We start from the raw sequence: 15,565 nt of genomic DNA, 5'->3' as shown, positions 1-15,565 counted from the left end.
GATTGTCGCCTTCGAGGTCAAAAACTGGGAACTGCACAAGCGTCACGGATTGTCGCCAGGCGACAATCCGTGCCGCCAGCGCCCGTCACGGATTGTCGCCCCGAGCAGGAGGCGACAATCCGTGTAGGGGCGACAATCCGTGTCGCAACATGTCTCTTGCTTGTTCAACTTAATGAGAAAAAAAAAACCTGAGCGATTTCATATTAGAGGAATTAAAAGTATTCGAGAGAAAAATAAATCAAACTGGGGGGACATCTTTTGAACTCAGTGAATTCATTTGCACTTTGTTGCTGGCGTGTAGATGTTGCAAACTCTATAAACTAGGATTACATGAATAACCATTTCCTCTCAGATAAATGTATCAACGAACTTCCAAACCATCATGCCTCTTATGGAAAATGATCTTATTTCACTTCTTGCGCAGAGTGGAACTACATAAGCGTATTGTTATAATTCATCGTATGTGCATTTTTTATGCATTTTAAACTTCTTCTTCGAAACCCCAGCATATGACGAATCTTCACCAAACTAAGCAAATAAAATTCCTCCTTCTTTATGGGGGGGGGGGGGGGGGTAAGAGGATTCTCCATTGCATTCAAAGGTGGAAAAACCCTCTCCCCACTTCCCTGTAAGGGGTGGGGGAGGGGGTTATCGAGCCCGAAATCCCCGATATTAAGGAATCCATAATCCGAAATTAAGGAATCCATAATCCAGAAGGGACAAAACAAAGTTAGTGTTATGACTAAGTAATCACCAATGACTGTATAATATACTAATGACTGAAATTGCTTGTATTATAATAGTGAATACAGTGATTATGCCTCTTTGCAGCCCAAAGTAGTGGGGGGTCACATTTTCTCCTTCTTGAGAGCGCATCATATTCCTCACCAAACCTAGCACATATTGACGCTTGGTTGATGAAACATACAAACGGACACCATGCCGCCGAAATCCTCTTCCCCCCGCACCCCCTCTCCCTAGTTCATATCTTCTACAAGAAAACATGAAAGGTGAATTTGCAATACTCAGATGAGCTCAATACCCACTTTGTTTCTAATCTTGTACTCGTTTTCTTTTTCATGTTTACTTTCTTTTTTTTTCAAAATTTTCTCTCCTTTTCAAGTTTGCTTTCTTTATTTTCGCATTATTCTTTCCTTAACATGTGTTTTTATTAACATGCGTTATCATTAGTTACTTTTATTTTCTTGTGTTCATTTTAACGTTCATCGTTCCACATTTGTCATCTTTACGCCAGTGGACTAGGGGAGTCGATGGCAAAACACCATTTTCACAATAAAGATGACGATATCTATTCTCAGATTTCACAAAGTCATATTGTTATTTGCCAAATGAGCATAACAGCACCGGAGCCTAGAATTGACAAGAAAAGGCGTTTCAAAAACCAGGGGCGTGTCCAAGAATGCCGTAAGGGAATGGGGCTTTACAAAGTTAAAAGGGGCGCCCCCTCCCCCTTTTTTTTTATTTCTTTTGTTTTAACAAAAATTAAAGGGGGGCGCGTTCGATGCGACCCCGCCTGGTTCCCACTACAAAGCCCCGCTCTACCTATATTTTGATTTTATGCTTGACATGAACCTCACATTCTAAACACAAGTACATTTATTTCAATTATGCATGCTCATAACCGAATTTGAAAGGCTGAAAAAAGACAGACAATGTTAACAATGAACGAATTCGACTTGATACAATTAACTGTTACTCAACTTGTCATGTTGACGGGCTAATTTCACAATCAACTTTTTTTTCTTTTCTTTTTTTTTTTGAACTGCCTATACGAATGGAATTCTGTTTGTACTGCGGTTTTATGTCTCCCGAAATTGATTGCTGGTACATCAATCAAATTTGATTGGAGAAATTTTGAAAGTGACGAGAAAATTCTATCGTAAAGAATGCAACAAGCTTAAGAAGGCGGTTTTTTTTTTATGAAGACACCTGGGCTCTGTTTCATTTAGCTGCTTGTAATCACGCAAGACTTTACGAACGTCTTTAAGTGGGTTTCTAAGAATTGATAATAATTGTAATAACTGACGTTTAAATTTGCAGATAATTACGGTTATTTTTACATGTTTACACACGTTTTCGGTTGAGAGTGTATTTTTGCCCTGATGCAGATGAAATAGTTACTTTGTTAAAAACTAAAGGGGGAAGGGCACACAAACATATTGGCATTCAAAGTTCCAGTCGTTCGTAAAATCATGCGTAACTTTGTGAACAGCTTAATGAAACAGGGCTCTGGTGGTATTACCCAAGCAATGAGCCTACATAATTATGAACAACAATCACAGAATATTCTGAATGACAAGTCTTGAAAATCTCTATGAAACGATGTGAAACGCCCTCAAATTGACGCCGAAGAACAAAATGATATTCTTTGACCCGAATTTTTTACATTTTCCCCTTCAAAGTCAAAGGACAGCAGGCATTCATCATTGTGAGCTTACTGGTTATGCATTTTTCCGAGAAAAAAAAATGCATGCTCTACCAGACTAGATCTACTAATGTCTTTTATCATTTTTGTTCAAAAATGCCTTCATTGTTGTTTACTTACTTGTTTCTTTGGGGTTTTTTTTTTCATTACTTTTAATGACATCAGGTTCTGCTCAGGCACGGAGGAGGAGTGGAAGTGAGTATAGTCGTTTTATAATGTTTCAGATTACTTAGATTGACATGTCGTTGGAATGAGTTTGATTTGATGATGCAGTGTCTCCTTTTTGTTGAGCTTCGAAGAAGGCTCTTTAGTCGTAGCTCTATTCATTTATTTTAAGTCTGAAACATTTGTCAATGCCACATTCAGGAAAGCAATTCTTATAAGCAAAATTTTTTAAAAAAAGTCGCACTTCAGATTTTACAAAAGGGCTCCAAATATGGTTAAATGAGTCTAACTAGTTAACGTTTAGTTTTGCGTATTTCCGAAAAGAGGAATTCCTCTTAAATGATTTTGATGATTGTGCCTATAAAGGAAATGACATTTCGCAGTTGTTTTTGCTTACCCTTTTTGCAAAAAAGTGTAATTACGAGGCCTCCATCCATTTCAAGCTTAATCGCTTATGATGGTGGTCTCCTGCATTCAATTATCTCTGTTGTTTACTGAAAAATACTGTATATTTTATTTCATATTTCTGTGTATCTACATTGCTCAATGCAATCACATATGTGAATCTATTTATGTATATTGTTATCGATTTATTTCACTGCACTTGTTATTCTTTGTCTTTGTACTTTTTGAAGTTTGCATTCAAATTGCATCTGATTGAATGCAGAAATAAAAGCAAACAAACAAACAAACAAACATATGGTTTATATAAGGCCCCTTTTCATTCATCAAAAGCCTTTACCCACTGTAATGTTTCGGCTCTAATAACTTTTGAAAGGATGATGCTTCTGAACTTACAGTTAGAATTAGAGACCGCTCTCCAGCCTTCATGATTTAAACAAACATGGCCCGTATGTATGTTATTCGAACTTGTCAACTTTTGAACTCGAACGTTCGTCTTTCTTGTGCCCTGTACTCTGCTCGATTGTGTTACTATTCATTGACATTGCCGTCATTACTTGTGTTACGTAATGTGTGTGCATGTGTATGTGTGTAATGTAGTTTATCATGAAATGTTACATCTGTCTCAACCCTATGTGAGAACCTTTCACAAGAAACTTACCTGTGTAATATGTAGATCGCGTCGTCATGAAACTTGCTGTACATCTAGTATGCATTCGCCCTTACCTTATAATTCCTTGATTTGTTTCCAATTCACTGCAAACTAGCTACCTTTTCAATCAAATTCTCGATGATGATAAATTTCAATGGACAATTTACACGTTTGTCAATTACTCGAGTCATTATTGATCTTCATGACTCGATTTTCATGCTTTTGATGTATTTGGCATTAATCAAGAGGAAGGTTGGTCTGCCAGTAGTTTGGAAAATCCCTGTAATTATAACTTTAATGATACTTTCGATAGAAAGTTCAATCAATGTGGAGACAAACGTGCATTTCTGTCTAAATGTTCTGTACAAGTTTTCAATTTATGCCTTTTCTGAAACATGGTTTAATTCCAATATACCGTCTGTGTATAATATGAAGGGCTGCTCCTTTGTGGATAAACCACGTGAACATCGGAGAGGTGGGGGAGCTTGTTTGTTGATGAGAGATCCTCTTTTCAAGTGAGAGATGACTTGTCGTTTTTAAACGAATCTGTAGATACAATGTTCGTTGAGTTCGAAATGGAAAACAATAATATCATACTAGGTGTATAAGAGTTTACAAGGCGCCCAACTCGAATGCACAAGCTTTCAATGGAATGTTGGAGAATTCTACATTAACTATTGCGAGAGATAAGTTGTGTTACGTTGCAGGTGATTTTAACTTTGATATTTCGAAGCACTCCATTAATTCATGTACAAATGATTCTCTTAGCAGTTTGTATATACATAACCTGTTCCCCTTAATAACAAAGCCTACCCGAGTGACATCCTCATCATTTTCATGTATTGATTACATATTTACAAATGTCTTGGACAAGTCCATTACTCCTGGTATCATATTTTCAGATATATCTGATCACCTGCCTATTTTTCAAGTCACAACTTTTGATTTGCCTGATATAAAACTGGACAAGAACTGTCGATACTTTGAATGTCAAAGCTTTGCAAATAATCTGAATTACTCAGATCTTATCCAAGACCTTTGTTCTGCTAGCTGGTCAAGACAGTGTTGATTCTTGTGATGATGTAAATGATTATGTCATATAACGCTTTTCTCGAAACTTGTGGTTAAAATTTGTAACAATTATACGTTGAAATCAGTCCCAAAAGTGAAATGTAAGAAAACAATTGCAAGAAACCCTTGTTTAACGAAAGATATTCTGAAATTTATGAACAGGAAACAGAGATTATCTCGTTTATATATCAACGCGCCTTCTAGTAAAAATTAGGTGATATATCAGCAGTATAGAAATACGTTAGATAGCATAATGCGTGATTCAAGGCGAACATATTTTACAAACTTAATCATTAGAAATGAAACCAACCTTTGTAAAACTTGGAAGATTGTTAATGAAATTTTGGGGAGATGTGTTCAAGCTCCCAAATGCTGTTGATGTGCTCGTAAAAAAAAAAGACATTGAAGATGACAAAGAAATTGAGAACACGGAAAGTTTGAAATGTTCAGCTTCCTTGGGACATGATAGATTAAGTTATAGATTTATTAAGAGAATTATTCACTTCAAGGCTCAACCATTGTGCCATGTTTTCAACCTTTCACTTTACTTCTACACAAATTAGAACACTACGGCATTCGAGGGGTACTCCTTCGCTGGTTTGAAAGCTATCTCAGTGGGCGAAGTCAATATACTAGTTTTAAGGGCACCAACTCAGACATTCTACCCGTAACGTGTAGGGTACCACAAGGGAGCATATATACCGTATGCGGACGACGTAAACCTATTTGCTTCTCATTCTTACAAAACAATATTGAACAAAATGACGAATGATGAACTGCGAAAGGTTTGTGATAGGTTTAAAAGTAACAGACCACAAATGAATGCAAGTAAAACAAAATATATGATATTTTAGTCCTCCGGAATGAAGCTGCCACACAATGATATGATGATATACGCAGTTGGTAATGTTATTTCCAGAGTTGATTCAATTAATTTTCTTGGGGTTATTGTAGATGAGAGATAACCCTGGATAAATCACATCAATTACATTCATGGCAAGATCAGTGTACCTCATTACTACCTCCTGGGATGATTTATAAGCTTTGCGTGATATTTTTACCAAGGAAAACGATATTTATGTGACACAACGCCCTTGTCTTGCCTTTCCTAGTACTGTAACTGTTTACTGTAACTTGGTATGGTCTGGAGCTACACTGAGCATGACATTAATCGTCTTATTTTTCTTCAGAAAAAAGCTATTCAACCGTGTACAAACTCTCATTATTTCGCTCATACTCCTCTTTTCAAGGACGTAGGCTCTTAATCCCTCAAAGACAGGATCTTTTATAGAACGAGAATTTTTTTGCAACTGATTGACAAATTGCCCTACATCGACGTAAATAAGCACTGAATTGATCAGTGTTTTAGTAGTAGCCATGATAAAAAATCATGGGCGTATATACTCGAGCCGGATTCGAACCCACGACCTCCTGATCACCGGACAGGCGTCATCTCCACTAGACCACCGAGCTTTCGGCCGACAGCAAGTGTTGGTTCTTAAATCCTTATAGCATGCAGCGGGTACTGCTTTGTTATTCAAATTTATGAAGTTCTTCCATCGAGATGTTTTCATTGCAACTGATTAACAAATTGCCCTACATCGACGTAAATAAGCACTGAATTGATCAGTGTTTTAGTAGTAGCCATGATAAAAAAATCATGGGCGTACATACTCGAGCAGGATTCGAACCCACGACCTCCTGATCACCGGACAGGCGTCATCTCCACTAGACCACCGAGCTTTCGCCCGACAGCAAGTGTTGGTTCTTAAATCCTTATAGCATGCAGCCATGATTTTTTATCATGGCTAATACTAAAACACTGATCAATTCAGTGCTTATTTACGTTGATGTAGGGCAATTTGTCAATCAGTTGCAATGAAAACATCTCGATGGAAGAACTTCATAAATTTGAATAACAAAGCAGTACCCGCTGCATGCTGTAAGGATTTAAGAACCAACACTTGCTGTCGGGCGAAAGCTCGGTGGTCTAGTGGAGATGACGCCTGTCCGGTGATCAGGAGGTCGTGGGTTCGAATCCTGCTCGAGTATGTACGCCCATGATTTTTTATCATGGCTACTACTAAAACACTGATCAATTCAGTGCTTATTTACGTCGATGTAGGGCAATTTGTCAATCAGTTGCAATGAAAACATCTCGATGGAAGAACTTCATAAATTTGGAGATTTTTTTTATGTTTAAATATGTACATTTGATATTGCTGTGTATTTCTCATGATTATTTCAAAACGCATTCTACGAGTCTAAATCTTAATACCCGTCATAATTTTTTTTTTTTTTTTTTGTCATTATGCCGATTTAGGATGAAATGTAGGAACTCAATGCAAAGTAAAGGGGAAAAATATGGATTTCATTGCAATCTAACCTAAGTACGTTATGAGTTTAAATCTTTTTAAGTTGAAATTGAAACAATTTCTTTTTGAATTTTATGATTAATTATGTTTTTTCAAGATATTGGAGCATTATACATTCAAGACGTTCTGTTTGTGCTGTACTTGTGTATAATCTGTTTGTTTTACGTGTATCTTTGTCTTTAATTCATTATCTAGTGTTATTATGTAACATTTTTGTATTTTTACGCCAATCTGTTTTTAAAGTACTTCTGTATAGGGAATCACAATCTTCAAGCCACTGGCTTTTTCGTGGTTTCCTGGGCATTTGACTATTGTACAGTTTTTTGGCTGTATTGCTTTTATGAAATCAATAAACTGAATTTAATTTAATTTAATTTGATGAATACAACGAGCTATTAAAGAGGCATGCCAGACAATTTTCATAATTTCACATCATGTTGTACGTTATACCGACATCTCCATGTGTAGATTTGTGGATTATATTGTGGTTCTTGATTAGAGAACCCAAAACTCGGAAAAATCTTAAACTAATTACACTGAACAATGTTGAAGACATAAGAGCCTCACATAAGAACATTTCAGAAATCTAGCAATTGTTCAGACGACGAGGTTGAGCTTGTAGTTAGGGACCGTGTAGACGCACTTTTAGTTAGCTAACCTCGAGGTTAGTTCGATGTTAAGAGCAACGTTTTGTTTTGTTTTCTTACTCATTTTCAGTTATGTAACTTTTGTATTGTACAATTCATTGTGTAACGTGTATTTTTAATTCACGGACTGGCTGAAAAACAGCCTCCGGCTGAGCCCGGTACCGTGACAAAATAAAATGAAATGAGATATCTTATGGTAAGCGGGGGTCCCCACTCGAAGTTAAGCACCGTGTGGACACAAAAATTAACGCACTCAAAGGGGCCGGAGTTTAACCTCGACGTTTACTTACCTCGAGGTTAAGCTTCGTCGTGTGGACGCACGTCGAAGTTAGGAGACAGAGCTTAACCTCGAGGTTTCCTAACAGCGGGGTTAGGGCTTGTCGTCTGAACGTAACTAATACCGCTTGATTGACAAGTTCACATGTGTCGAATCTTTGCATGTCATCTTCTTTTGTTCTGTTTCCTTAAGCCCCAACTCATAATGCATTCGTATGATGAGGCTGCCATGTCATCATCCTATTTTCATTGCAATTTGTTATTAATTTTGAAAACATTCTTATTCCACATTTCAATCATTATAAATTTTTAAACTGTTTATCAATTAGAATAATTTACATTTGTTGAAAATCCTCCGGAAGTCTTCTGTAAGTGTGCAGATTTTCAGCTTAATCTGATAATTCATTTATTGTGGTTGCGGTAGAGCCTCCCTTCCTGCTTGACAAGAAAAGGCAGACCCATTGGCTCTTCACATTTACAGTCTGTATGAATATAATATGTATAAACATAATATTACACATAGATGGTGTACTAGTGGATGTGACAAAGGTCTATACCTTCCATGCGTTTACACGTGCTTGGTGGGTGTCTCCATCTGTCTTGTATGCTTTACTTCTCAAACCCAGACCAACATGACCAAGGTCACTGTGGTGTTGGTCATGATCTGACCTACCACTCGTCGTCGTTGATCAAGCAATGCCCAGTGAAGGAGTACAACGGCTTGCAGGTGCAGCTCCTTCCGAAGGAGATCCCCGGTGTTAGCATCACAGCCGGGGCTCAAAAGATATCCTCCAACCACATCTGCCGCTTTCCTGGTAATAGCTACAAAGTGGAGCGTTACTGTGATGCATGAAAGCAAAATGATACTGATGGATAATCGATACAATGACAGTGGTAGCGACTAAAAGGATTTAATCAATGTCAATTGTAATAGTAAAACGAACGAGAGTAGTGACTAGAATCACAAGGCAGTATTCCTTTGGTAGCTGCTGATCCCATAGTTCAAGGAACAGCCTTGTTGACATCGTAGAAAATTGCATTGGATACCTACTGTGGATCGATGTCACTTCATAGATATATGAAAAAAAAAATCCCTCTCGTCACATTTTCATCGATGACGGTTTCAAAATAGTTCCTCAAATCAAAAGGGAAACAATGCCCCCATCTCCATATCATGCACACCCCCCCCCCCTCTCTCTCTCTCCCTTACACACGGGCAAAGACAAAGCCATGCCCCCTCCAAGTACGAGCCTGAGCGAGCTATATTTTCATTGGATAAAGCTTTTTATAAAATTATGATGATATTGATAGTAATGATAGTGATAAAAGATAGTCGTGACTAACATAATAATGAGAATGGCAATGAATAGTCAAATCGTTTGGTTTAGTAAGGTCTTGGGCTGACTGACACGAGAAAAAAAAAACAGTTATTTCGATCATCTTCTCCCCTTCATTTACTATTTTTTTTCTACACATGGAGACTGCCTGGTGAATCCTTGCAAACATGGACTGTGCGAAGAGACCATTAGGGGCTCCATCTGTCACTGTCCCCCGGAGTTCACCGGACACCGCTGCGAAGTTCGTGAGTTGACTTTCTATAAAAGTAGCAGGGTCAAAAGATGACTCTTAATCACCATTACAACAATACATGCTCCCTCTGTTCAGGTTACTTAACGTCAGGGCGGATAAAAGCACCAAAATTTTGGGGAGATGATCCCTCAAGACCTATACTCCTTGATATTAGGGTAAGAGACCTCTGATTTTCTTTTTTATGGTATAAGATAATGTTGATTTTTGCTGGTATGAAAATGTAGGAAATTTCGCGAGGAGATAATTCGTGAAAGAATAATGCGTGCAATTAATCTTCACAATGCATTGAAATACTAACACTGTACCATGGTCCTGTTGCTCAGAAGAAAAAGATATGACTGTAAATACGGGATTATAATGCTTAAAGAATAATTATGTCAATGCACTGATAGTAATCACTATTTCCCATGGAGGGTAGTGTTACTATAATTGTATGCAGTAAACGCTTTGCTAGCATGGTGATATCCGTTTGTTGTTCATCGTGTATGACTTCAGTGAACCTATGTAGACATCGTTCTCAACTGTCATGACCCTATTATGGTTAGTGTTTCCTACTGAACAGCAGCCCCGTTGGCAGAGATGACCGTGAGGCCCGCTACAGAAGAGGTTGAAGACTATCCTACCACGTCGAGCTTGACGGAAGAAAACACACCCTTCGATTTTAAACAGTCATCCTCAGCACCTTTCTCTTCTCCTTTTCCCTCTCCTCATCCTTTCCCCGTCCCCTCCTCCCCCTCCTCCTCCCCCTCCTCCTCCCCCTCCTCCCCCTCCTCCTCCCCCTCCTCCTCCCCCTCCTCCTCCCCCTCCTCCTCCCCCTCCTCCTCCCCCTCCTCCTCCCCCTCCTCCTCCCCCTCCTCCTCCCCCTCCTCCTCCCCCTCCTCCTGCCTCTCCTCCTCCCCCTCCTCTTCCCCCTCCTCCTCCTCTTCTCTTTCTCCCACCGCCTCTCCCTTCGCCCCCTCCTCTGCTTCTCCACCCTTTCTCCCCCCCTCTTACCCCTCTTCCTCCCCTCCCTCCACCCCCAACCAAGATCCAACATCACCCTCAGCTGCAATGGATACCAGCCATGGTAAAGTATCTAATAAATTTGGTGGTCCAAGCGGGCAACTAGAGAAAATGACAATGTCGAGCCATGTACAGTAAATCATAAGCTCCCCTAAACAAAAACAAAAAAAGAATGATTTCATTTATGCTGTGTATGCCATTCCTTAATGTACATCAACTTTTATTTAATTTCATTAACATTATACAAAAATAACAGTATAAATGTTTTCAACAATTATCACCATTTTCATCCATTATCCAATGCATCTGTAACATTATGATTACACAACTTATATCTTAACTTGCATACACAATAGGACTTTTTTGCAATAATAGCTATAATGATATTCAATCAATCAAAATGCAATTTGCAAGGTGTGAAACTGCAACTTATTACCTACACCGTACCTTAAACCTCATCCAATTTGCTGAAGTGGTATCAAATAAATGAGGGATATTTGTAGAGCATAACAATTATTAGGAATCCCTTCCCTTCCAGTTTGTCCATTGCATGTGTTCACGTCTACAAAATGGTTACAGCTCGTTATTCCGAAGGTTCGTTATTCCGGAAGCTCTTCAGTCCTTTCATTTTCGGATGAACAAATCTTCGGAATAACGAACCTTTGGAATAACGCCACAAATGTTCGGATTAACGAATCTCTAGGTATAGGGAGTTTGTGTGTTTCGGATTAACGAACCTTCGGAATAACGAACCCTCGGAATATCGAACCTTCGGAATAACGAACAGCACCCTACAAAAAATACGCAGTCGTTCATTCTGTTCTCGCACAATACTGCCCTCTATACTTTGGCAAAAGGAAGCAAGTGACATTATCATGGATATTGACTTTTTATTTATTTGGCATATTTGAGGCATGTTCTATTTAGCTGAAAATCCAAAAGTTACAATTTTGGCCCATTTCTGAGATATTCGGTTGGCAAAAAGAAGCAAGTCACACAAAATTGCATGAAAAAAAGATTGGCAAAAGGAAGCAAGTTAAAACCTCATGATATGATTGTCACTTGTTTCCCTTTGCCAAATCTTTATATTCACACACAATCTAAAATGCCTTGGCAAAAGGGAGCAAGCAAGATCCTCATGATATGATTGTCACTTGCTTCCTTTTGCCATTTTTCATGTTTGTTAGAAATCTATGATACTTTGGCAAAAGGAAGCAAGTATAACATTCTCATGATATGATTGTCACTTGTTTCCTTTTGCCAATTTTTTAAGTTTGTTGCAAATCTATAATACTTTGGCAAAACGAAGCAAGTAACATAGTCATGATATGATTGTCACATGCTTCCTTTTGCCAGATTTTTCATGTTTGGTACAAATCTATAATAATTTGGCAAGAGGAAGCAAGTTACGTAATAATGAGTTTCTATGGGAATATCAAAATTGTGAAATTGTCATAAATGCATCACCATATGATTTGCACGAATACCGACATTTTTCTCATCACAAATTTCCGTGTTGAAAGGCCCCCCCCCCCCAAAAAAAAAAAAAAAAAAAAAACATATTTTCTTCATTTGTAGCATTTGTACTCGATGTCACTTGCTTCCTTTTCCCAATAGTATATCTTTTGAAAGAGTGACTGCGTGTTTCTTTTCATTTTCAATCAACGATATTAATAGTTTATCAAAAAGGAAGCTTTTTTGTTTAGTTTGCAAGAATCGGTAAGGTGTGAAAATGCATGATTAAGGCAAGATATAAGATTATTTCTAGTATATTTTGGAAGGCTGCATTAATTTCCTTCTCATTTTTGGCTCTCTCCGTATATTCTTTTTTTTCTGTTTCCTTTTTCTTGTTCATTCTTTCTTTCATTAAGATAATCATTAAGTATCATAATTATTTACATACAGTATTCACCTTATTTACACAATGATGTAACATCATGCACATGAATTCATTTCTTAGTTGTCCTGTCAGTTGTGTCAGTTGTGAGCATTTTTTTCATTCAAATGGATACACATCGATACACATTTCACACACTTCACCAAAATGAATGGGATATTCTGGAAGATGTAGGGAAGAAGTTATAGTTCATACCCTGAAATAGCATTCTAATTTTTTTGGTCATTATGAAGGTAATGATTGCGAAAATTCATTTGTATCTTCTTCTTCTTTTTTTTTTTTGGGGGGGGGGGGGACATACTGTATACGTATTATATTTCTGTGTATAATTATGTCGATCGGCACAGACTTCCTTGATCTCACCCATTTGTTCCTTTATCCCTTCCCAGAGTGTTTTGCTTGGTACAGAGTCTATAGGTTGCCGTTAACAGTCTTTACGGTAATCAGATGCGTTCCTTTTATTTTTTTTCTTGCAGAGATACCCGTGTTTGCAAAGGCACTAGGTATGGAAAGCAAAACCATACCGGATGCTAGCATCACGGCGTCTAGCAAGTTTGACAATAATTTTGGACCTGAGAAAGGAAGACTAAACGGCAGTACTGCGTGGGTAACAAGTGCAACACGCTATGGTCAATGGATCCAGGTTAGAAGTTGAGAAATACTGATATTGGTCAATTGACCAAAACACACGAACAACAAACAAAAGAATAAATAAATAAAGATTCCCTCAAAAAGGCAAGTAAACAAAACAAAGTAAAGAAAATCATATGATTGGAATAGATAGAATAAAACAAAGCAAAACAATAGAAGGAATAAATTGCTTGTGTCTCAGCTATGTTTTCTCGTTAGTGTTTGTTTTCTTTATGTATAACTCTATCCTCTGTACAATTTTATCGAAATCAGTACCCAAGAGTTATGAAAATGGTAAGTTTTGTTCGCAAGGGCATTTTTTTTCTAAGGAACAGAATATTTAACTGACGTAATCTAGATTGCGATGATAATTAGATTGACCGGTTTGGGTATGACATGATCATAATGCTAACATAAAATGGGACGATCGACACAGTAGTTAGTGGCAAAGCTTCCCCAATCCTAAACAATAAAAAGTAAAAAACCACACGTTAAGTTTCGACATTGCGAAAACTTCACTGAGATTCCACGCTGACCTAAGAGTAAGTAAAAGAAAAGTTACAGTTTCATGTTGACCGGATAAATCATATAAGAGAATTAAAGCAGAAACAAGTTATCATAAAACTAGTGGTATTTGTTTTGAGTACGCCCCGGCCCTTGTGACCTGACGTTACATTTCGTTTTATGTCTCCGTCACTCTAAACACAGGTTGATCTCGAGCATCCGACCTGCATAGTTGGACTCGCAACGCAAGGTCGACGGAACAATCCACAGTGGGTGACAGAGTACAAGGTTGGATGCGGATTGCAGGCAGAGGGCATTGTTATGGTGACAGAAAATTCATCCAGTGGCGTCTCAGAGAAGGTGAAATATCTTTTTTTTTTTTTTTTTTTTTTTAGGTGGGGGGGGGGAGGGGGGAGGGGATGACAATTTGGGGGCTTTTTAATTCTAGCTCGCCTGAGCCAAAGGCTAAAGGGAGCTCTTGCGGTCATTCATCGTCCGACGTTCGTCGTGCGTCATGTGTCGTTCGTCGTGTGTCGTCCGTCGTGTGTAAGTTTTTTTAAACTTTCATGTTCTCCTTGAATGCCCAATGACGGATTTTCACCAAGCTCAGCAGGTTGCATCCCTTATGCCCCTGTGACACTTTGCCGGATATGGCAAACGCATTAAAGACGAATGTCGGATTTTGGTATCCGTTGATATCAGTTAAAATGCGTTTCATGTCCTTTTTATCCTTTGGATGGACATTTATCTTCATATTATCATATTATCTTTGAGCGCGTTCCACTGTACACAGTTGTCAAAGGTGCGTTTTGTCCGGCCGCTAGACCGTGTATGCACGCTCTACTAACACGGAAAATTTACACTTTGTCTACCGGATTGACGAATTCAACAACGGATGAGCAAAATCTCGCCCGTTTCTATTACGGTGGGCCTATGCGGCAAAGTGTGACGGGGGCTTTGGGGGAATAGGATCTCAATTTGTTCAAATGGGTACCTTAACCCTCCCTTCCCCCCCCCCCCCAAGATATCAAACGCAATGCACAACAGCAACGGCAACGCCGAGGAAGTATTGAATTGATATATGTTGTGATTGTTTTTAGCTTCATAAAAGTTGCTACATATGTGACGACGCTTTGTTTTTCTTGCAGGTCTTTTCTGGCAATGAGGATCAAGACACGGTGGTGTACAACGGCCTTCCTGAGCCGCACGTTTGTCGCTTCGTAAGGGTGTATCCAGTGTCGTGGAACTATCACCCGAGCATGCGCATGGAGCTTTACACTGCAACAGGCTGAATGCAAAGACAGATAAACATTGGTTTTTGCATTTTTTTTTTTCATTTCATTCTGATATTTTGCTCTGTCGTAGGAGAGCCTCTATCTGTAAAATGACGATGCACAGTAAAATGGGCGAATCCATAAGCAACTGAGATTCAAACTGAGATCAGTATAAGTCAACACGTCAAAGCATTCCCTTGACGTCGACGTACAGATAAGAGACACATTTCATCCATATATATATCTAAGAAATACTAAAGGCGAAACTTGTTATAGTATGACCAAGGAGGTACAATCGACTAGTCCCTCCCAGAAAGGGTAAAAGATTCGATTAGAGCTACTATTATCAATGTACAAAGTAAATAGGTAAGTGAATAGTGTATGTATAATTATTAGAACGTGGCCTGATATATTGCAGTAAAAACAAAAAACAAAATAAAATAAAACAAAACAAAACTCCCGAACTTTTGAAGGCATTGCTCACTATAAGCTCGCCCCAATTATTTGAGGCGTTTGAATGATAACCGTTCCCATCAATCTTATATTCACACCTCTCTAAATGGAGGTATTCTGCGGATAGATTTGGAGTCGTAGTCAATGATTTGCGAAAAGTCGTCGTTAAAAGATCTTCGTT

General features: G+C 38.4%; 1 protein-coding gene across 1 annotated transcript; it reads left to right on the top strand.

The window, feature by feature from the left end:
- Nucleotides 1-3,455: 3,455 nt before the first annotated feature.
- LOC140239723 (adipocyte enhancer-binding protein 1-like) lies at nt 3,456-14,949 on the top strand. The gene is made up of 6 exons (XM_072319546.1): nt 3,456-3,462; nt 8,661-8,849; nt 9,515-9,616; nt 13,000-13,166; nt 13,862-14,017; nt 14,806-14,949. Exons 1-6 carry the CDS (start codon nt 3,456-3,458, stop codon nt 14,947-14,949), a joined length of 765 nt encoding a protein of 254 aa, XP_072175647.1.
- The last annotated feature ends 616 nt before the right edge of the window (nt 14,950-15,565 follow it).

This window comes from Diadema setosum, chromosome 16 (genome assembly GCF_964275005.1).
Source record: "Diadema setosum chromosome 16, eeDiaSeto1, whole genome shotgun sequence".
NCBI lineage: Eukaryota > Metazoa > Echinodermata > Echinoidea > Diadematoida > Diadematidae > Diadema > Diadema setosum.
The sequence above is the reverse complement of the archived record's forward strand: the minus strand, read 5'-3'. Positions and strand labels throughout refer to the sequence as shown.